General features: G+C 39.1%; 1 protein-coding gene across 1 annotated transcript in view; it reads right to left on the bottom strand.

The window, feature by feature from the left end:
- The window catches only part of LOC133644680 (epidermal growth factor receptor substrate 15-like 1), a 78,919-nt gene that overhangs the window by 53,829 nt on the left and 2,609 nt on the right, over positions 1-22,481 (bottom strand). Inside the window, 10 exon segments of the mRNA XM_062039367.1 lie at positions 480-636; positions 748-905; positions 981-1,223; positions 5,976-6,035; positions 6,107-6,232; positions 6,287-6,343; positions 6,416-6,511; positions 10,144-10,191; positions 17,246-17,335; positions 17,408-17,449. Of these exon segments, the coding sequence (XP_061895351.1) occupies positions 480-636; positions 748-905; positions 981-1,223; positions 5,976-6,035; positions 6,107-6,232; positions 6,287-6,343; positions 6,416-6,511; positions 10,144-10,191; positions 17,246-17,335; positions 17,408-17,449 (1,077 nt within the window).

A 22,481-nucleotide genomic window follows, 5' to 3' on the forward strand; every position in this document is an offset into this window, starting at 1 on the left:
ACAATCTGTGCGCCTGTGGTGTGATTGCTGTGTCTGTGTTTAGATTTGTGTGTGTGTGTAAAAACAATCTGTGCGCCTGTGGTGTGATTGCTGTGTCTGTGTTTAGATTTGTGTATGTGTGTAAAAACAATCTGTGGGGCTGTGGTGTGATTTGCGTGTCTTGAGTGGAGATCTGTGTGTCTGTGTTTAGATTTGTGTGTTTGTGCAAAAACAGCCTGTACGGCTGTGTTGGGATTTGCGTGTCTGTGTTGAGATCTGTGTGTCTGTGTTTAGATGTGTGTGTGTGTGTGTGTGTGTGTGTGTGTGTGTGTGTGTGTGTGTGTGTGTGTGTGTGTGTGTGTGTGTGTGTGCATGCGTGCGTGCGTGCGCGTGTGTGTGTGTGTGGGATAATCTAGTCCAGATTTGTGAAATGAAAGTAGAGTTGTTTTTAATCCAGAGTAGGCATAGAATAAGGTGTGATGAACATGCACGGGACCTACTGGGACTGGAGTTCCTCTCTCAGAAGGTGGGATCATGTCGGCCGTCAGAGTCTGAGGGGGGTCCACACCCTTGCTGACCTTCAGCTGGATGAGATGCATGGCGAGGGAGAACTGCTCCCTGGTCAACTTGCCCATCTGTCTGGTGTCGGCCAGAGCCCTGCGGGAGGAGATTGACAGGCTTCATGGTCACCAACCTGACATGGGACGTCCTACATGTCCACGCCGAGTGATCAACAAAGATGGCTACTGGCGAGCTCAGCTAACCTACCAAATGTGTGCGAGGACGCCCTGGGAGAGTCCAGACTGCATGAAGATCTCCTTCACCTCCAGTCCGCTCACAAAACCATCCAGGTCGGCGTCCGTTTTCAGGAAGATGTCGTCATAGCGACCTCGGTCTGGCACCGGGACCACCCAGTTGAGGGAATGCTGAACGTACGAGAGAATGGAGATCGTGCGTGGGGACGGGTTGACGGCGTCGGCGGGCGGGTTTGAGTCTGTTACCTGTCCAGACTTGAGGGAGTGTTTGGGGGACAGGCTGCCCGTGCTGTTCAGGGAGTTCATGCTCCCGTGTGACGGCGTGGAGCGCAGGGAGTCTTTGGGTGGCGGGGGGCTGGCGGGTAGAGAGGGTGCGCCGCCGACCACCGAGCCCAGGCTCCTTTTCCTCTTGGACAAAGGGATGAGGGTGGAGGGCAGGTGGACCGGGACAGGCTCCTTCTCCAGGGCCCGGTACACCAGGTGCATGGCCTGCAAGACCCAGACACACAGACCCTGAAAGTTGGACATCTGGACATTGTGACGTCTCCCGGTGCTTTACTAATTGTAACTTTTTAAGGTCAAGGCAAGTGTTGCCATAAAGGAGGGCTCATTTTAGGGCACCAAGGCAAACATTATTTTCACTCCAGGCAGGGGCTCCAAAGCACGCATGCATACATATACCCTTTTTTAAATTCATTATTAATATAAACCTGTCATTTCATGATGCCTTTATCTCTATGTTTACCTTTTGATAGAGGGAAGTATTTTTTTGTATTATTTATTTTTTAAGTTACCGTAATTTCCGGACTATAAGGCGCTACTTTTTCCCCTCGTTCTGGTCCCTGCGGCTTATACAAGGGTGCGGCTTATTTACGGCCTGTTCTTCTCCGACACCGACGAAGAGGATTTGGGTGGTTTTAGTACGCAGGAGGAAGACGATGACACAATGATTAAAGACTGACTTTTCATATACCGGTAGGCTGGTTATTTTGATAACGTACAGGCGAGCACTTTGTATTACTTTGCACCGTTGTATTATTTGTACTCTGCACGAATGCTGTTCGCCATGTCAAAGATGTGAAAGTTTGATTGAATGATTGAAAGATTTATTGTTAATAAATGGGACGCTTTGCGTTCCCAAACAGTCATCTCTGTCCCGACAATCCCCTCCGTGGTAGCAGGAACCCCTATATACTACGCTAATTACACATCAAAACCCTGCAGCTTATAGTCGGGTGCGGCTTATATATGGAGCAATCTGTATTTTCCCCTAAATTTAGCTGGTGCGGCTTGTAGTCAGCTGCGGCTTATAGTCCGGAAATTACGGTATGTAGATGTAGATGCTGTATTGGGACAGATCCATTAAGAGTTTGAGCAGAAATACGTTGTATAGGCAGTGTTTTTCTACCTTTTTTGAGCCCAGGCACATTTTTTCATTAAAAAAATAGGGAGGCACACCACCAGCAGAAAAGGTTAAAAAATGAAACTCCACCAGGTTGTTGTGCCTTATTTTTAGTCTGTTGTTGTTTCCTGTGTGTAGTGCTTTAGTTCTTGTGTTGCGCTCCTATTTTGGTGGCTTTTCCTGTTTTGTTGGTATTTTCCTGTAGCAGTTTTGTGTCTTCTTCGAACACTATTCCCCGCACCTGCTTTGTTTTCGCAATCAAGACTATTTCAGTTGTTTTTATCCTTCTATGTGGGGACATTGTTGATTGTCATGTCATGTACGGATGTACTTTGTGGACGCCGTCTTTACTCCACACGCTGTAAGTTTTTGCTGTCGTCCAGCATTCTGTTTTTGTTTACTTTGTAACCAGTTCAGTTTTACTTTTATTTTACATAGCTATCCCTATGCTTCAGTGCCTTTTCCTAGCGGGACTTGCCTTTTGTTCATTTTTGGTTTAAGCATTACATACATTTTTACCTGCACGTGCTCTGCATATTGGGATCACGACCAACCATCCTCGACGCGTTCCGACTTCTACAAAGCAATGAACTACCTGCTGCCACCTCCTGGTATGGAGTATTACAAGATTACCCTGCCAAGCTCTATGCAGCACAGGTACTAGACAACGACACATTATTATAATTATTGATTTCCAAAAAAAATGCAGGTGAAGTTGCATAATTTATTCACGGCACAGCAGACAATATCTCACGGCACACTAGTGTGCCGCGGCACACTAGTGTGCCGCGGCACAGTGGTTGAAAAACACTGGTATAGGAATTAACTACACACAATAAAACATTAACAAAATTATGTGTCAAATGATTTTGAAAGTAATACCTTTGTGAAGTGAAAAAAAAGTGGGAAAAAAATGCTGTTTACTTTTTGATATCAAAATAAAACACAAAGCAGCAGTTTGGCTAATGAAGATAAAGTCTAATGAACAAGATGTGTTCTTCTCTAACGTGGTTCAGTACAACAGTTTGGCCAACAACAAGAAAAAACATGAGTGACAGCGTGTTTCCTCACCTCATTAACTCTAAGTCACAGCAGCTGATGGGATGCTGTATTGTCAAAATTTAATTTTCCTGAGGGAACTCTCCTGAAGGAATCAATAAAGTACTATCTATCTATCAAAATGAAAGCAACATCATAGTTTTTCTCCTTCGCTGTTCACTTTTAGTGTGGGGACAAGTGTATCCAATATTGTCCACACCTGTCTCCATCTAACAGCAGTGCGCTCTTAAACACACGGCGGGAAGCGAGGGATGAAGACTGTAGAGTCCCGGAAGAGTTGGTGCTGCAAGGAATTCTGGGAGTGTGTTATGTTGTGTTTATGTTGTGTTGCGGCGCAAATATTCTCCCGAAATGTGTTTGTCATTGTTTTTCGGTGTAGTCTCACTATGTGGCACAGGTTTATGACAGTGTTGGCGTTGTTCATACGGCCACCCTTAGTGTGACATATATGGCTGTTGACTAAGTATACTCCGAGGGTGTACCACTGGAGCGAGATGAACGGAGTTATTACTATATGAATAGATTGCTAAGCGACAAAAGTGCGCATGTGTCTGATTTTGTGTTGTTAAAAATGATTTAATAATAGGGTCTTCTGTCATTTATAAAGGAGACGATTACCGTCTGGAATATTATCTTTATTTATCATTATACCGTTGACCATTATATCACTTGTCCGTTGCCACAAATGTAATTTTTTTAGGGCATTACGGCGAATGAGAGGGCGGTCACGGCAATTGCCGCGGTTAAATTCGAGCCCTGCCTATGGAACAACTCTTTGAAGATGCAAGTACGTGTTGATAAATATTAATTGTAATTGGTAATAAAATCTAATTTTTTATTGCAATATTTTAAAATGATTATGATAACTGCTGTCCAGTCGTAAAATCTTGTTTTATTATCATTATATTGTGCGCATGTATGACATTGAGTTGCAGTTACGGTTGCAAGTCTCGGACGTTAGATGGCAGTAATGTATAGTTTATAAAAAGTAGTCATACTGCAAGTATTGTACTTATTAAACACCGGCTGTTTGATGTGCATCTTAGTTGTACAAACGCCAAAAGCAGTGAAATTGTCAGGTTGTGTAAATGCTAAATAAAAAGAGAATACAACAAATCCTTTTCAACTTATATTCAATTGAATAGACTGCAAAGACAAGATATTTCATGTTCACACTGAGAAACTTTGTTATTTTTTTGCAAATATTAGCTCATTTGGAATTTGATGCCTGCAACAAGTTTCAAAAAAGCTGGCACAAGTGGCAAAAAAGAGTGAGAAAGTTGAGGAATGCTCATCAAAGACTTATTTGGAACATCCCACAGGTGAACATGCTAGTTGGGAACAGGTGGGTGCCATGATTGGGTATAAAAGCAGCTTCCATGAAATGCTCAGTCGTTCACAAACAAGGACGGGGCGAGGGTCACCACTTTGTCAACAAATGCCTGAGCAAATTGTTGAAGAACAACATTTCTCAACAAGGAATTTAGGGATTTCACCATCTACGCTCCGTAATATCATCAAAAGGTTCAGAGAATCTGGAGAAATCACTGCACGGAAGCGGCAGGGCTGAAAACCAACATTGAATACCCGTGAGCTTCGACCTTCGATCAAAAAGCGACATCATTGTGTAAAGGATATCACCATATGGGCTCAGGAACACTTCAGAAAACCACGGTTAGTAACTACAGTTGGTGGCTACATCTGTAAGTGCAAGTTAAAACTCTACTATGCAAAGCCAAAGCTATTTATCAACAACACCCAGAAAGGCTGCCAACTTTGCTGGACCAGAGCTCATCTAAGATGGACTGATACAAAGTGGAAAAGTGTTCTGTGGTCTGACGAGTCCACATTTCAAATTGTTTTTGGAAACTGTGGATGTCGTGTCCTCCGGACTAAAGAGGAAAAGAACCATCCGGACTGTTCTAGGGTGAAAGTGTAAAAAGCAGCATGTGTGATGGTATGGGGGTGTATTAGTGGCCAAGACATGGGTAACTTACACATCTGTGAAGGCACCATTAATGCTAAAAGGTACATACAGGCTTTGGATCAACATATGTTGCCATCCAAGCAACGTTATCATGGACGCCCCTGCTTATTTCAGCAAGACGATGCCAAGCCACGTGTTACAACAGCGTGGCTTCATAGTAAAAGAGTGCGGGTACTAGACTGGCCTGCCTGTAGTCCAGACATTGAAAATGTGTGAAGGCTAAAATATGAGAAGGGAGACTGTTGAACAACTTAAGCTGTACATCAAGCTAGAATGGGAAATAATTCCTCAGTTCCCAAACCTTTACTGAGTGTTGTTAAAAGGAAAGGCCATGTAACACAGTGGTAAAATGCCCCTCTGACAACTTGTTTGCAATGTGTTGCTGCCATTAAATTCTAAGTTCATGATTATTTGCCAAAAATAACAAAGTTTGTGAGTGTGAACATGAAATATCTTGTCTTTGCAGTCTATTCCATTGAATATAAGTTGAAAAGGATTTGTTGTATTCTCTTTTTATTTACCATTTACACAACCTGACAACTTCACTGCTTTTGTACATTTAAAGTTTAAAATTGTCTTTAGCGTGCAACCCTACGGTGCATGTATTTTTTTTTTTGTTTAAAAAATGACAGGCATTTTGGTCAACTATGCAAACGACATGATGACATCATCCAAACCAACCCACCACCACCACATCATTGCAGTCATGTGGGAAACAATGTGAGTGTACCTAATGTTGTGGCTGGTGAGTGTGTGTTATCGGCAATAAACTAGAGAGGATGACGACACTCACCACGGCAAACTCGTCCTTGTCCAGATGTCCGTCTTTGTCGATGTCGCTCAGGTCCCAAACCTGCCAGCACGGAGTAGAAGGATGAGACTGGTGACAAGGACGCTAGCAAGGAGCGCAAGTGCGGCCCAAACCTTCCCGAGGATGTCCAGAGACAGCTTGGAGTTGATCAGGACGGGTCGCACCTTCTCTCCCGACAGCAGGCCGTTGATCGGCGACAGACTTTCAAAGATCCCATCGAATTTGCTTTTCTCCTCCGGCTGAAAAAGAGGTGTTAGTTCCCCGCAGACCGAGGTACAAAAGTGCACTCGTACCCTGACGGCCCAGTGAGGTTCTGTGGAGCCGCCGAGGGACGGGCTGCCGGTGTCCTTCTGAAACGACAACGGTTCTCTTTTCAGCGTGTTCGAGTCAGAGAGTGGTCCGGGTTTGAGAGTCGGACTCACAAACTTGGGGGGCGGCACGGTGACGTTGAGGCTGGACAGGCTGATGTCATGGCCGCTCTGCGCGCACGCCACAAGCCTCAGAGCCACGTAGAAGCCCTGGTGGGAGGGAGAGGACAACATGACTTATCCCCTCCACTAGGGTTGTCTCCATACCAATATTTTGGGACCAAAATGTATTTCGATACTTTTCTAAATAAAGGGGACCAGAAAAAAATGTCATTATTGTCTTTATTGTAACAAAAAGTCTTAGTGTACATGTTTATTATTGTCATTTAGTCCTTAAATAAAAGAGTGACAACTTGTCTTTTAGTAGTAAGTAAACAAACAAAGACTCCTAATTAGTCTGCTGACGTATGCAGTAACATATTGTGTCATTTATACACCTATTATTTTGTACACATTATGAGGGACAAACTGTAAAAATTGATTATTAATCTACTTGTTCATTTACTGTTAATATCTGCTTATTTTCTGTTTTAACATGTTCTATCTACACTTCTGTTAAAATGTAATAATCACTTATTCTTCTCTTCTTTGATACTTTACATTAGTTTTGGATGATACCACACATTTAGGTATGGATCCGATACCAAGTACCGTATTTTTCGGACTCTAAGTCGCAGTTTTTTTCCATAGTTTTTCATAGGAGCGACTTATGTGTGAAATGATTAACACATAAGCGTAAAATATCGTATAATATTATTGATGTCATTGACGTAAGAGACTAGATGTATAAGATTTCATGGGATTTAGCGATTAGGAGTGACAGATTGTTTGGTAAACGTATAGCATGTTCTATATGTTATAGTTATTTGAATGACTCTTACCATAATATGTTACGTTAACATACCAGTTGGTTATTTATGCCTCATATAACGTACACTTATTCAGCCTGTTGTTCACTATTCTTTAGACATTTTAAATTGCCTTTTAAATGTCTATTCTTGGCTTTTATCAAATACATTTCCCCAAAAAATGCGACTTATATATGTTTTTTTTTCCTTCTTTATTATGCATTTTCGGCCGGTGCGACTTATACTCCGGAGCGACTTATACTCCGAAAAGTACGGTAGTTACAGGATCATACATTGGTCATATTCAAAGTCCTCATGTGTCCAGGGACATATTTCCCGAGTTTATGAATATAATATGAATAAAAAAGAAAAAAAGATTGTGTGACGATAAAGAATGTCGATGTAGTATCAACTAGATATGCTCTTGTACTTGGTATCATTACAGTGGATGTCAGGTGTAGATCCACCAAAATGGCCGGTGAGCTATTGTATCCTCCTACGGTGTGTAGTGAAGCATGTTTAGCTATTCCTCGTCCTTCAGTGATAACGATACTTGTAAGAAACTCACTTTATTAGTCGCCATGGAGGCGAGGATTAGTGATTTAGAAGTAGCTAAAACACTGCGGATGGATGTTAACGTTGGTGCAGAGGACAAATTTCACCACACCTAGTGTGTGTGTGACAATTACTGGTACTTTACTTTATAAAATGATGTAGCGGGCCAGAACTGGCCCCCCGGCCCTTGAGTTTGACACCTGTGCTTTAAATGATATCTAACCTTGAGTTTTGTGGGTGCAATAAATACTCATGTTTTCAAAGTGAATAACCGTGAAATGAATCGTTATTTTATAATAAATCCAAATAATCTTGGTTATTATTTTTGTCATAACTAGAGATGATACTCGAAACCGGTTTTCCCGGTTGTTCGATAAGAAAATAACCGGGTCCTCGGACTCAAATCCCTTTTTGAGAACCGGTACCCGTTATCGAGACCACTATAGTAAAGAAAAGAGTTGGTTCTTTATTCGGATCCCTCGGAACGAATCCCGTCCCGACCAGAAATGCTCCGTAGGACATCACAATAAATCAGTCACGTAGCTCAGTCATTAGGCGCAGATAGCGAAAGCAGGAAAACAATGGACGGGAAAAAGCGCTCCAAGGTGTAATAAAGTTCAAAACAAAAAGGTATAATCCAATGAATAACTTTACTGAGAGATTTGAGCAGGGTACAAACACATGAAGAACACTTTTACGACCCACCGGAAACATAGCAACCAGGCTAGCAACGCACCTCCTTTACGGCAGCTGGCACAATGTTCTTAAAACAACCGCAGCACATACATATATATACAACACATCTCCCTTTTTTAACTTTTGTTTTTCACACTGTACATGTGTTGTCTGTCTAATTATAAATAATGCAGACGAGGCGTGTTGACTGAGTTCTTGACGTTTACTTTCACGGGTGACGACATGCAACAACACTTTTCGGGGCTACCGCGCATGCTCGTCACTCCCGTTGCATGCTGGGTAGTGTAGTTGTTATATTCCCTAGCTCAGGGGTCGGCAACCCAAAATGTTGAAAGAGCCATATTGGAGCAAAAATACAAAAACTAATTTGTCTGGAGCCACAACAAATTAAAAGCCATATTACATACAGATAGTGTGTCATGAGATATACATTGAATTAAGAGGACTTAAAGGAAACTAAATGAGCTCAAATATAGCTACAAATGAGGCATAATGATGCAATATGTACATACAGTATAGCTAGCCTAAATAGCATGTTAGCATCGATTAGCTTGCAGTCATGCAGTGACCAAATATGTCTGATTAGCACTCCACACAAGTCAATAACATCAACAAAACTCACCTTTGTGCATTCACGCACAACGTTAAAAGTTTGGTGGACAAAATGAGACAGAAAAAAAAGTGGCATAAAACACGTCCTAGAAAGTCGGAGAAAGTTATACATGTAACAAACTAAGGTGAGTTCAAGGACCGCCAAAATTAGTAGGACAAAACGGCGTTCGCCAAATACTCGAATCAGTGAAGCATGTTTAATATAAACAATGTGATTTATAACAATTAGGGAGGTTTGTGTCATGTTTGTCCTCCTACAGAAACCATATTAAAACAAAAAATATATATTTTTTCCCCTCATCTTTTTCCATTTTTCATACATTTTTTAAAAAGCTTCAAAGAGCCACTAGGGCGGCGCTAAAGAGCCGCATGCGGCTCGAGAGCCGCGGGTTGCCGACCCCTGCCCTAGCTCATAACATCTTTCCCCCTATAAAGAAATAATGTTAACTCAATAAAGTGTATTTCTTTTTTTAGCTTTAACTTTTCATTTTTTAGCATTGTAACCACATTTGCAAACAACTTTTCTCTTCAAAGAAATTTCTTTCTTTAAAGTGCAAACATGTCAAAGCATCATAACAAACAGTTATGTCAAATAGCAGCAGAAGTGCACTTTTTGGAGAGCTGTATTATTTTCAGTTTTGTGCCCAAGGGACTGATTTTATTTAACACTATATTATTATTTATACACCTATAGTGATCACAGAGACAGCTTGTTTTTGTGTTACTGTATATATTTGTTTTTCTGAAAAATCCCACTTAATATACTTTGGGTAACAACAGTCAATGTTTATTTATTTTATTTTTTTAGGGGGGTAACAGTCAATATTTATTTATTTATTAGATTAAATTGTTTTCTTATATAATAAAAGTAAGCTTTTGTTAAACCAAATATTGTGTGTTTTTTTCTATATACAACAACCTATCTGGACTCCATAAGAGAATCGATAAGGAATCGGTTCGATAAGAGGATTCGATAATAGACTCGAACTCGATAATTTCTTATCAAACATCATCCCTAGTCATAACCTACCCTCAACTTTCAATCAGCTTCTTCAAAAGACTGTTTCCTACCTGCTTGTCCAGGTAGCCTTTTCCATCTGGGTCGGCCAAATCCCAAATCTGAAAGACAACAATCATCTCTTTGAATAACGTGTACATGTTTGACTCATCTGGTTCATGGCAACACTCTCAGCGGACACATTCTCTCCCAACTACAGCACAAAAACCTGAATGGGTTAGTAGGGCGTACGGTTGCAAAATTCCGGGAATATTCAAAGTTGGAAACTTTCCATGGGGAATTAAGGGCAATGAATGGGAATAAACATTGAATGCAACATGCTAGATCTTGCAGCATGATTATTAGCTAAAACAACCTGATTTCATGCAAATTCAGTCGAATTTCAACCCTGCACTGTGCATTCCTCCATCACATGCCCAGATAATTGCCAGCACACTACAACAGGGCTATTGAGGCCACACTAGTATTTGAGCCCAAGGACTTCCTCCAGTCAGGTAAGTGTTGATGGGGTAAATATATTTGATCTATGGTATTTAAGTGTAATAGAGGTGTAATTGCTTGTTACTGTATGAATGTAGACTACTCCAGCAGACTAGCTGTTCCTGTACTTGTTCAATGATTTTGGGGCCAATATCTCTAGCTAGCTAGGTTTATGTACCACCACAGTCTCATAATGAACCCAAAATATTTATCCGTTAGCCGTGATGCTAATTTTCTCTATGTTAAATCCCATTAATTTATGCTAACAGCGTTAGCGATCCGAATTGACCTTTTTTGTGATGTGTAAAGTTGAAGTAGCAAATACTAAATGAAAAGGTGTAGTTTCCTCCGCCTTCTGTTCTGCTAGCCATTCTGTTGTCATACAAGAATGTAGCTTATAGTTTGATTTAGCATGCTGATTGACTGTTCATTTATTCATCTAGGCCAGGGGTCGGCAACCCGCGGCTCCGGAGCCGCATGCGGCTCTTTGATCACTCTGATGCGGCTCAGCTGCATACTTGCCGACCCCTCCCTGTATAATGTAGCCCGTAAGAGTTAGGGATGCATGAGATTCTGGGTATTTGTTCTGTTGTGTTTATTTTGTGTTACGGTGCGGATGTTCTCCCGAAATGTGTTTGTCATTCTTGTTTGGTGTGGGTTCACAGTGTGGCGCATATTAGTAAGAGTGTTAAAGTTGTTTATACGGCCACCCTCAGTGTGACCTGTATGGCTGTTGACCAAGTATGCCTTATGTGTGTCTGCAGAAGCCGCATACAACATGTGACTGGGCTGGCAAGCAATTTGTACAGGTTGTAGAGCGCGCTAAAGGCAGTGCCATCATAACACGCCCATATTATTGTTAGAGCGAAAATCAGCAGACATTCGAGAGAAGGGTTGCTCTGAAATTCGGGAGTCTCTCGGCAAAATTGGAAGGGTTGGCAAGTGTGATGCTGTCAAGCGGCATTCATATAAAACTCGCGGGCCGCACTAACTTTAAATTTTCACATTAAGGTGCGGGCCGCGTGTCTGAGACCCCTGGCTTATACATAGCACAAAGCAAAAAAAAACTTTGTATGCAGTGTTATTTCATTTTAAATTTCAAAAGAGTTTCGTGGCTCCCGTTGTTTTCTCTATTTTGTGAAACGGGTCAAAATGGCTCTTTGAGTGGTAAAGGTTGCCGACCCCTGATCTAGCCTATTTCTATTCATTTGTCCAACAGTCAAATATTTTTAAAGACTACTCCAATTGTTTAGCTGACTACTTATATCTGTGTGTGGCATTGCATTAGTCTTTTACAAGCTTCTCATCTTATTCTACACAATAAGATTTACGGCAGGGGTCACCAACCTTTTTGAAACCAAGAGCTACTTTTTGGGTAGTGATTAATGCGAAGGGCTACCAGTTTGATACACACTTCAATAAATTGCCAGAAATAGCCAATTTGCTCATTTTACCTTTAACTCTATGTTGTTATTAGTAATTAATGATATTTACACTTAATTGAACGGTTTAAAAGAGGAGAAAACATGAAAAAAATGACAATAAAATTTTGAAACATAGTTTATCTTCAATTTCGACTCTCTAAAATTCAAAATTCAACCGAAAAAAAGAAGAGAAAAACTAGCTAATTCGAATCTCTTTGAAAAGATTTAAAAAATAATTTATGGAACATCATTAGTAATTGTTCCTGATTAAGATTAATTTTAGAATTTTGATGACATGTTTTAAATAAGTTAAAATCCAATCTGCACTTTGTTAGAATATATAACAAATTGGACCAAGCTATATTTCTAACAAAGACAAATCATTATTTCTTCTAGATTTTCCAGAACAAAAATTTTAAAAGAAATTCAAAAGACTTTGAAATAAGATTTAAATTTGATTCTACAGATTTTCTAGATTTGCCAGTATAATTTTTTTGAATTTTAATCATAATAAGTTTGAAGAAATATTTCACAAATATTCTTCGTCGAAAAAACAGAAGCTAAAATGAAGAATTAAATTAAAATGTATTTATTATTCTTTACAATAAAATAAAAAAATTTACTTGAACATTGATTTAAATTGTCAGGAAAGAAGAGGAAGGAAATTTAAAGGTAAATACGTATATGTGTTTAAAAATCCTAAAATCATTTTTAAGGTTAGATTTTTTCTCTAAAACTGTCTTTTGGAAAGTTATAAGAAGCAAAGTAAAAAAATTAATGAATTTATTTAAACAAGTGAAGACCAAGTCTTTAAAATATTTTCTTGGATTTTCAAATTCTATTTGAGTTTTGTCTCTCTTAGAATTAAAAATGTCGGGCAAAGCGAGACCAGCTTGTTAGTAAATAAATACAATTTAAAAAATAGAGGCAGCTCACTGGTAAGTGCTGCTATTTGAGCTATTTTTAGAACAGCCCAGCGGGCTACTCATCTGGTCCTTACGGGCTACCTGGTGCCCGCGGGCACCGCGTTGGTGACCTCTGATTTACGGTGTCCAACTTTGAATAATCAAAAAATGGCCAAAATTTCCAAACTTCCCGAGCTTAACTTCCCGTGGTAAATTTCCGGAAACTTTCCACCCCTTTGCATCCCTAGGAGGGCGCAATGCGTCGTGTGCCTAATGAAGTGGCCAGTGAGGGAGTCAAACCTTCTGTCGGGTGGTCTCCAAGTGAGGAGCAACACACAATCAATGACACGGGCTTCTTGGAAACAAACTCAATTATCCGATCACATGATGTCACCACTTCCTGTTCGAGGGAATATAATAGTTTCCTCTGGCAGAACATCCTAGTGTGTGTGTGTGCGTGTGTGTGTGTGTTTGATTTAGTAAGGTGTTCTTGTGCTGGCTAATGGGCGAGCTGTCATTTCCTGTAGGTCACCACTGAGGATTGTATTGCTTAAATGGACAATTACCGTGTCCGCCCTCTGACATGTCTTTCTCCAAAACATTGAACTATTCATTCATGTGCTTACCGTATTTTTGGACTATAAGGTGCACTTACTCAAAAATCGCAGGGGCGCCTTATAACCTAATGTACGCATTCATTCTGGTTGTGCTTACCGACCTCCAAGCAATTTTATTCGGTACATGGTGTAATGATAAGTGTTACCAGTACAGTGTTTCCCATAAACTGCCAAGATACCTGTGGCGGTGGGGGCGTGGCTATGGGCGTGGTCACCATGACATCATCGAGTAATTTGCATAATTTACTACAATGATATGATTTTCTCTAAAAAGGCTCAAAAAATGTATACTTACTAATTAATAATAACAGTTTTGTTTGAAACGTCAATCCATCCATCCATTTTACAATATAATTACAACACTTTATGTACGTATTTATATACAGATTTGAACAATAAGTTATTCACTGAAATGTATTTATTAATTGTGGTTCTTACAAAGAATACATCTTATAAAATATAAAAGCTAAAATGTCTCTTAAAGCTCTGCCCCTTTAATTAGTGCATACTAAATAATTTAACTTTAGCCTACTACTACAACCATATTATTTACCAGCAACATAAAGTGAAACAGAGGCAGAGGTGTCCTGCCACAGTCAGTAACAAATAAACATAAAACAGTAGTGGTCAAATACAAATAAGGCAACAAGAGAAGTATCCTACACTTCTCTTTTGTAAAGTAAATCTGAACAGCCTATATGGGCATCTACATCAACTATATGATTTGCCTGAGGAGCTGGACAGGACAAAAAATAAAAAATTAAATAAAAAAATAAAAATAAAAATAAATTATTTTTTAAATATTTTTTTTATTTTATATTTGTGGCGGACGTAATTCTTTCGTGGCGGGCCGCCACAAATAAATGAATGTGTGGGAAACACTGCAGTAGATGGTAGTCACACATGTGGACTGCAGGCTGACGCCTGTTCAATAAATCAGTGGTCCCCAACCACCGGGCCGCACAAGAAACTTAAAAAAAATATATATATATATATTTATTTTTTTTAATGAAATCAACATAAAAAACACAATATATACATTATATATCGATATAGATCAATACAGTCTGCAGGGATACAGTCCGTAAGCACACATGATTGTATTTATTTATGTTTAAAAAAACAAAAATAATTTTTTTTTTTTTTTTTTAAATACACCCCCCCCCACCCCCCACCGGTCCGTGGGACAAATTTTCAAGCGTTGACCGGTCCACAGCTACAAAAAGGTTGGGGACCACTGCAATAAATGATGCTAGCAAGTACAGGTTAGCAAGCAAGCCCAAAACGTTGATGTTTCATTGAGAATAAAAAAAGATCAATTAGACTGATACATAATGTTGGATATAGAGAACATACAAACACTTTATTTATTGAGTCAAAAATATTAAAGTTCGATGATTTGGTAAAATTGCAAACAGCTAAAATGATGCACAAAGCAAACTATAACCTGCTAGCAAAGAATGTACAACAATTCTTCTCTACTAAAGAGGAGAAATATAACCTTAGAGGAAAATGTACTTTAAAACATTTATATGCACGTACAACACTTAGAACCTTTAGCTTTTCAGTATGTGGAATTAAATGATGGAATGGATGAAGTAAAGAAGTTCAACATTGTACTGATATGATCCACTTTAAGAGCTTGTTCAAATGAACGTGCTTACAAAGTACTAAGAAGAAGAATTATGAGAAATACTTTCAACCTCATTGAAAATAACATTCTTTATCTCAGTATGTTAATAATGACTGACTTCATTATATATTACAAAACTGTTGTATTACTCATTCACGGACATTTTTACATTAAAAAAAAAAGTCAGTAAATGAATGTATATATTTGTAAACGCTCTAAAGTGGGAAAGGGGTAGGATTAAATAAGCTTTGCTTCTTTGGGACGTGATGTAAAGTGAAAAGATATGAAATTGTGTGATGTATTATGCTGTAAGTGTGTTCATGTTCCACATAAACTAAAGAAAGAAAGAAAGAATATAGAACATTACACACGGCGCCCAAAAATCTGTCAAAATATTTCAGTACGACTTTGGTAAGCTAGGAAGACGCACCGCTCGATGTATTGTCGGCGCATTACAGCTACCATAGTCAGACGTGCTGTGCTTCCACATACGTACATATTGTCTCTTAGGAGACATTCCATAGCGTTTTGTTTCAGCCTATTATGCAAAATCTACTTTTCTTACCTATTGGTACCTGGTGATGTGCATTTGGAATATGCATAAGTCCCGAAAATGTGTGCGCGTCCGCCATTTTAGCCCGCGCCGTAGTCAATAGGCTCCTTCTTTTTCTGTATCCTCTTGTTGTGGGACATTCACCCTCCGCAGTTGCCATTTCTAATACAAAGTAGCGTACAATTCTAACTTATATCTGTCAGTAGACTCGCTGTGGAAGCGCTAAAAACTACCGCTACAACAAAGATGACGGGGAGGAGATGCGGTCGAAGATGAGGCACGTAAATAAGACCCGCCCACAAAACGGTGCATCCTGAAGAGACTGTCAGAAAGTGAGTTGAAGATGATGTGTAAAACATCATCTATGCAACATTTTGACCAAAGAACCACCATTACATGCTATGTAAATACCACCACGTCACACCAGTTCTCAAATCCCTTCACTGGCTTCCTGTTCCACTCAGGTTTGAATACAAAGTCTCCCTACTAACCCACCAGTGCCTCCATGGAAATGCCCCCCTCTACCTCAAAGAACTGCTCACCCCCAAATCCTCCACACCAGTGGTCCCCAACCACCGGGCCGCGGCCCGGTACCGGTCCGCGGAACGATTGATACCGGGCCACGCAAGAAATTAAAAAAAAAAAATCAACATAGTTGAATCAACATAAAAAACACAATATATACATTATATATCAATATAGATCAATACAGTCTGCAGGGATACTGTCCGTAAGCACACATGATTGTATTTCTTTATTAAAAAAAAAATTAAAAAAATCCCCCCCCCGGTCCGTGGGACAAATTTTCAAGCGTTGACCGGTCCCCAGCTACAAAAAGGTTGGGGACCACTGCTCCACACCACGCCTCCGCTCCAGACAGGCTAACCTCCTCCAACCTCCGAGGACAAAGCTCCGAACTATGGCAGACTGGGCTTTCTGTTCCGCCGCTCCCAGTCTGTGGAACGCTCTCCCTGACCACCTGAGGGCACCACAGACTGTGGATGCTTTTAAAAAAGGCTTAAAAACCCTTCTTTTTTTAAAAAAAAGCCTCTTTTTTTTAGATATATGCATGCTAGTTCTAGCTATTAGGCTGTTCTAGTTTTTATTTTTATTTATTTTTATTATCTTTTTATTTGAATACACTGTAGCACTTTGAGGTTGTTTGCTCAATGTAAAGTGCTTTTACAAATAACATCTATAATTATTATCATTATTATGTAGACCACAAGGAAGTATTTTACATTTAGAAAAAAATTAAAATCATAATATGACCCCTTTAAAAATACGGTATATGATATTGGGAGCTGTTTCTAATATTTTCTCCCTCTCATGTAGCTACACGAGGCAAAAAAAAATGACTAAAGCGTCCATCTTGGCCTGCAAGATTGTATCATGGTTTCATTACAAGACAACAACACCCGGGGTACCACTAGGGTCCGCACCTTGACTCCTGCTACTTCATTTTCCAATAGACAGAAATATCGTGTGTGCTTTTCGCCACCAAACTGCGACACAACAACGTGGAGCGAAAACGTGCGCCTACCTTTCCCAGCGTGACGTCTGGAAGTCCAGACTTTTTCAAGAAGAGGGCAGCTTCTGTTGGTCCTACCCTGCCTGTGTTCCCTGGATCCACCTGGGACACACCCAACATTACAGGCTGCTTGCACAACACCAATAACAAGAATAATGCCAAGTTCTGTCTTACCTGTCTGTAGAGGTTCTCAAAGACGGGGCTCCCACTTGACACCTGTTTTAGATTGGAGGAGAGATTGTCAATCATTATATTTATTACACGTTAGTTACATTGTAGTAGGTTTGTACGATATACCGGTACTAGTATAGGATTGTGGTACTAATGAATCAAAAACGGTACTATACTCTGTTTGAAAAGTACCGGTTCCCGGGCATGACGTCACGACATTGCTGGTTTTACGAGCAGAGGAGCATGTTGGGCAGCGCACACACACAGAGTACTTACAAGCAGACACAGTGTGTAGACAGAAAAGGGAGAATGGATGCATTTTGGTGTAAAAAGTCAAGATAAAGGTGAAGTTATAACACTGAAACACCCTCAGGAAGAGCTGCTTTAACACATGGCTAGCTAGTTAGCGGCTAACGTCCATCGGCAGTGTTTTAGCTACTTCTAAATCACTAATCCTGGCCTCCATGGCGACAAGTAAAGTAAGTTTCGTACAAGTATAATTATCACTGGAGGACGAGGAATAGCTAAACATGCTTCACTACACACCGTAGGAGGATACAATAGCTCACCGCCGTCACAATGTAAACAAATGCCATGGGTGGATCTACACCTGACATCCACTGTAATGATACCAGGCACAAAAGCGTATTTAGTCGATACTACTATGATTACATCGATATTTTTTATCGTCACAAAATCTTTTTTCCTTTTCTAAAAATTCATATTATGTTTATAAACTCAGGAAATACGTTGAGGACTTTGAATATGACCAATGTATGATCCTGTAACTACTTGGTATCGGAGCGATACCTAAATATGTGGTATCATCCATAACTAATGTAAAGTATCAAAGAAGAGAAGAATAAGTGATTATTACATTTTAACAGAAGTGTAGATAGAACATGTTAAAACAGAAAATAAGCAGATATTAACAGTAAATGAACAAGTGGATTAATAATCCATTTTTACAGTTTGTCCCTCATAACGTGTACAAAATAATAGGTGTATAAATGACACAATATGTTACTGCATACGTCAGCAGACTAATTAGGAGTCTTTGTTTGTTTATTTACTACTAAAAAAACCTTTACTCCGATTACTGTTTTGCACACTGTTGGCATTCTCTCCATGAGCTTCAAGAGGGAGTCCCCTGAAATGGTTTTCATTTTCACAGGTGTGCTTGAAGCTCATGGAGAGAATGCCAAGCGTGTGCAAAGTATTAATCATAGCAAAGGGTGGCTATTTTGAAGATTCTAGATTATAAAACATGTTTTCAGTTATTTCACCTTTTTTCTTGTTAAGTACATAACTCCACATGTGTTCATTCATAGTTTTGATGTGACAATCTACAATGTAAATAGTCATGAAAATTAAGATTGAATGAGAAGGTGTGTCCAAACTTTTGGCCTGTACTGTATTTCTAACGTAAAATGTTTTTGATGGACTGATAAAAAATGACAAGTGTGAACGCAAACCAGACAACACAGAAGTGACAGCCGAGGCGACCTACTTCCAATTTGTTTTGGTTATATCAACTTTTTTTGGTGGACATGACAAACAAGATGTGATGTCTAATGTGAACACAAGGTGGCCTGCATGCTGGCATGACGTCACGCCCTGCAGTGTTTATGGAAGTAAACATGGCTAGAAGTCTAGTAGTCCTATGGAGCATTTGTGGCTATTTGTGTTTCCATGCACTAAATTAGTCTGATTTCTCAAATAGTTCGTTTTTTTGTATTTTCACACGTACGTGTGAAGTCTTAGTGTCCATGCACAATTCCTAATGCACAAACTCAAGGCCCGGGGGGCCAGATCTGGCCCACCACTTCATTTTATCTGGTCCGCCACATAGGGATGATACTCGAAACCGGTTTTCCCGGTTGTTTGATAAGAAAAGAACCGAGTCCTCGGACTCGAATCCCTTTTTGAGAACCGGTACCCGTTATCGAGACCACTATAGTAAAGGAAAAGAGTTGATTCTTTATTCGAATCCCGTCCCGACCGGAAATGCTCCGTGTGACATCACAAGAATTGACGTCACGTAGCTCAGTCATTAGGCGCAGATAGCGAAAGCAGGAAAACAATGGACGGGAAAAAGCGCTCCAAGGTGTAATAAAGTTCAAAACAAAAGCTATAATCCATCGAATAACTTTACTGAGAGATTTGAGCAGGGTAAAACACATGACCAACACTTTTACCACCAACTGGAAACATAGCAACCAGGCTAGCAACGCACCTCCTTTACGGCAGCTGTCGCAACGTTCTAAAAACAACCGCAGCACATACATATATATACAACACTGCAGCACATACATATATATACAACACTGCAGCACATACATATATATACAACACTGCAGCACATACATATATATACAACACTGCAGCACATACATATATATACAACACTGCAGCACATACATATATATACAACACTGCAGCACATACATATATATACAACACTGCAGCACATACATATATATACAACACTGCAGCACATACATATATATACAACACTGCAGCACATACATATATATACAACACTGCAGCACATACATATATATACAACACTGCAGCACATACATATATATACAACACTGCAGCACATACATATATATATACAACACTGCAGCACATACATATATATACAACACTGCAGCACATACATATATATACAACACTGCAGCACATACATATATATACAACACCGCAGCACATACATATATATACAACACTGCAGCACATACATATATATACAACACTGCAGCACATACATATATATACAACACTGCAGCACATACATATATATACAACACTGCAGCACATACATATATATATACAACACTGCAGCACATACATATATATACAACATATCTCCCTTTTTTAACTTTTGTTTTTCTTTCCTTGTAAACGTTACAAAATCACACTGTAGATGTGTTGTCTGTCTAATTATAAATAATGCAGACGAGGCGTGTTGGCTGAGTTCTTCACGTTTACTTTCACAGCGTGGCAACATGAACACTTTTCGGGGCTACCGCGCATGCTCGTAACTCCCGTTGCATGCTGGGTAGTGTAGTTGTTATATTCTCTAGCTCATAACATTTTTCCCCCATAAAGAAATAATGTTAACTCAATAAAGTGTATTTCTTTTTTTAGCTTTAACTTTTCATTTTTTAGCATTGTAACCACATTTGCAAACAACTTTTCTCTTCATAGAATTTTCTTTCAATAAAGAAAGTGCAAAAATGTCAAAGCATCATAACAAACAGTTATGTCAAATAGCAGCAGAAGTGCACTTTTTGGAGAGCTGTATTATTTCCAGTTTTGTGCCCAAGGGACTGATTTTATTTAACACTATATTATTATTTATACACCTATAGTGATCACAGAGACAGCTTGTTTTTGTGTTACTGTATATATTTGTTTCTCTGAAAAATCCCACTTAATATACTTTGGGTAACAACAGTCAATATTTATTTATTTAATTTTATTTTTTTAGGTGGGTAACAGTCAATATTTATTTATTTATTAGATTTTATTTTTTTTATTATATAATAAAAGTGAGCTTTTGTTCAACCAAATATTGTGTGTTTTTTTCCATATACAACAACCTATCTGGACTCCATAAGAGAATCCATAAGGAATCGGTTCGATAAGAGGATTCGATAATAGACTCGAACTCGATAATTCCTTATCAAACATCATCCCTACCGCCACATCATTTTATCTGGCTCACAAAGGCCTGGAAATAATATGCGTCAATAAAGTACTTTATCTTATCTTACTAAATGTATTGTGTACTTTCCATTTTAACAGAAATAAATGCAGGTACCGCATGACATTGCATACCTTTTAAACTTGAATACTATCAAATATAGCAAAAAATATTGTATCATACTTTCCAAACATTTTATTTGGTTAAAATAATACAATTTCTGCTTGATTTGTGGTTTTAGAGCAAGTCATCCATCAAATTGTACACTGCAAAAATGGCAATACATTTTACTGTAAGATTGCGATGTTTTTTGACAGCATATTAGTGTAAATTGAAAAACCTACCACTGTTTTTTTACAGGAAATTCTGCGGACTGAGCTGCCAGTGTTATTACTGTAAGATCTATGGTTGTTATTTTTACTGTTAATGGTAAAACAGTATCACAGTTTTTTTTAACGGTAAAAAATTGGGCGCTCCGTTGCCACAATAAAATAAAAACGATGGTAAAGTTTTTTCATTTACCGTAATGTGCTGCAAAAAACATTGTACATTTTACAGTAAAATTCTGGTGATTGAGTTGCTGGTTAGTTTTTTACTGTAAAAAATACATATTTGTTTTACCATGTATGTAAAAAGTATATATAATAATCAAATGCAGAGGCAAATGTATATATCATTTCATTGTTACAAGCGGCCCTCTGCCAAAGAAGAAGAAGCAGGGTGGGGAGTTAAATGGCGGACAGAGGGGAAACATATAGGTTAACTTACAGGTTGAGCTTGTTTCCCCTCTCTTCTGTCTGCCATTTTACTCCCTCTTATTGACTCAGCAGCACCACCTGTCGTTGTAGAGTACGAATTACGCGTGCCCTTAGTGCGAGTGTGTGGATCGTGTATGGTGGAATATTACTGCCAAATGTTTTAACTTAAGGAAAGCAGTTTTTATACTTGTGAATCATATTTTAATTGAACAATTTTTTTTACTTGCAAATCGTTTTTTTAATTGAATAATTTTTTTTTTTTTACTTGCGAGTAATTTTTTACTTGCAGAATTTTTTTATTTGTTTTACTTGCGAACCATTTTTTTACTTGAAGAAAATAGTTTTTTATTTGAAAATCGCTTTTTAACATGCAGATTTTTTAAGTGAAGTGAAGTGAAGTGAATTATATTTATATAGCGCTTTTCTCTAGTCACTCATAGCGCTTTTACATAGTGAAAGCCAATATCTAAGTTACATTTAAACCAGTGTGGGTGGCACTGGGAGCAGGTGGGTCAAGTGTCTTGCCCAAGGACACAACGGCAGTGACAAGGATGGCGGAAGCGGGGATCGAACCTGGAACCCTCAAGTTGCTGGAACGGCCGCT

Source organism: Entelurus aequoreus, linkage group LG27 (genome assembly GCF_033978785.1).
Source record: "Entelurus aequoreus isolate RoL-2023_Sb linkage group LG27, RoL_Eaeq_v1.1, whole genome shotgun sequence".
In the NCBI taxonomy this organism is placed as follows: Eukaryota; Metazoa; Chordata; class Actinopteri; order Syngnathiformes; family Syngnathidae; genus Entelurus; species Entelurus aequoreus.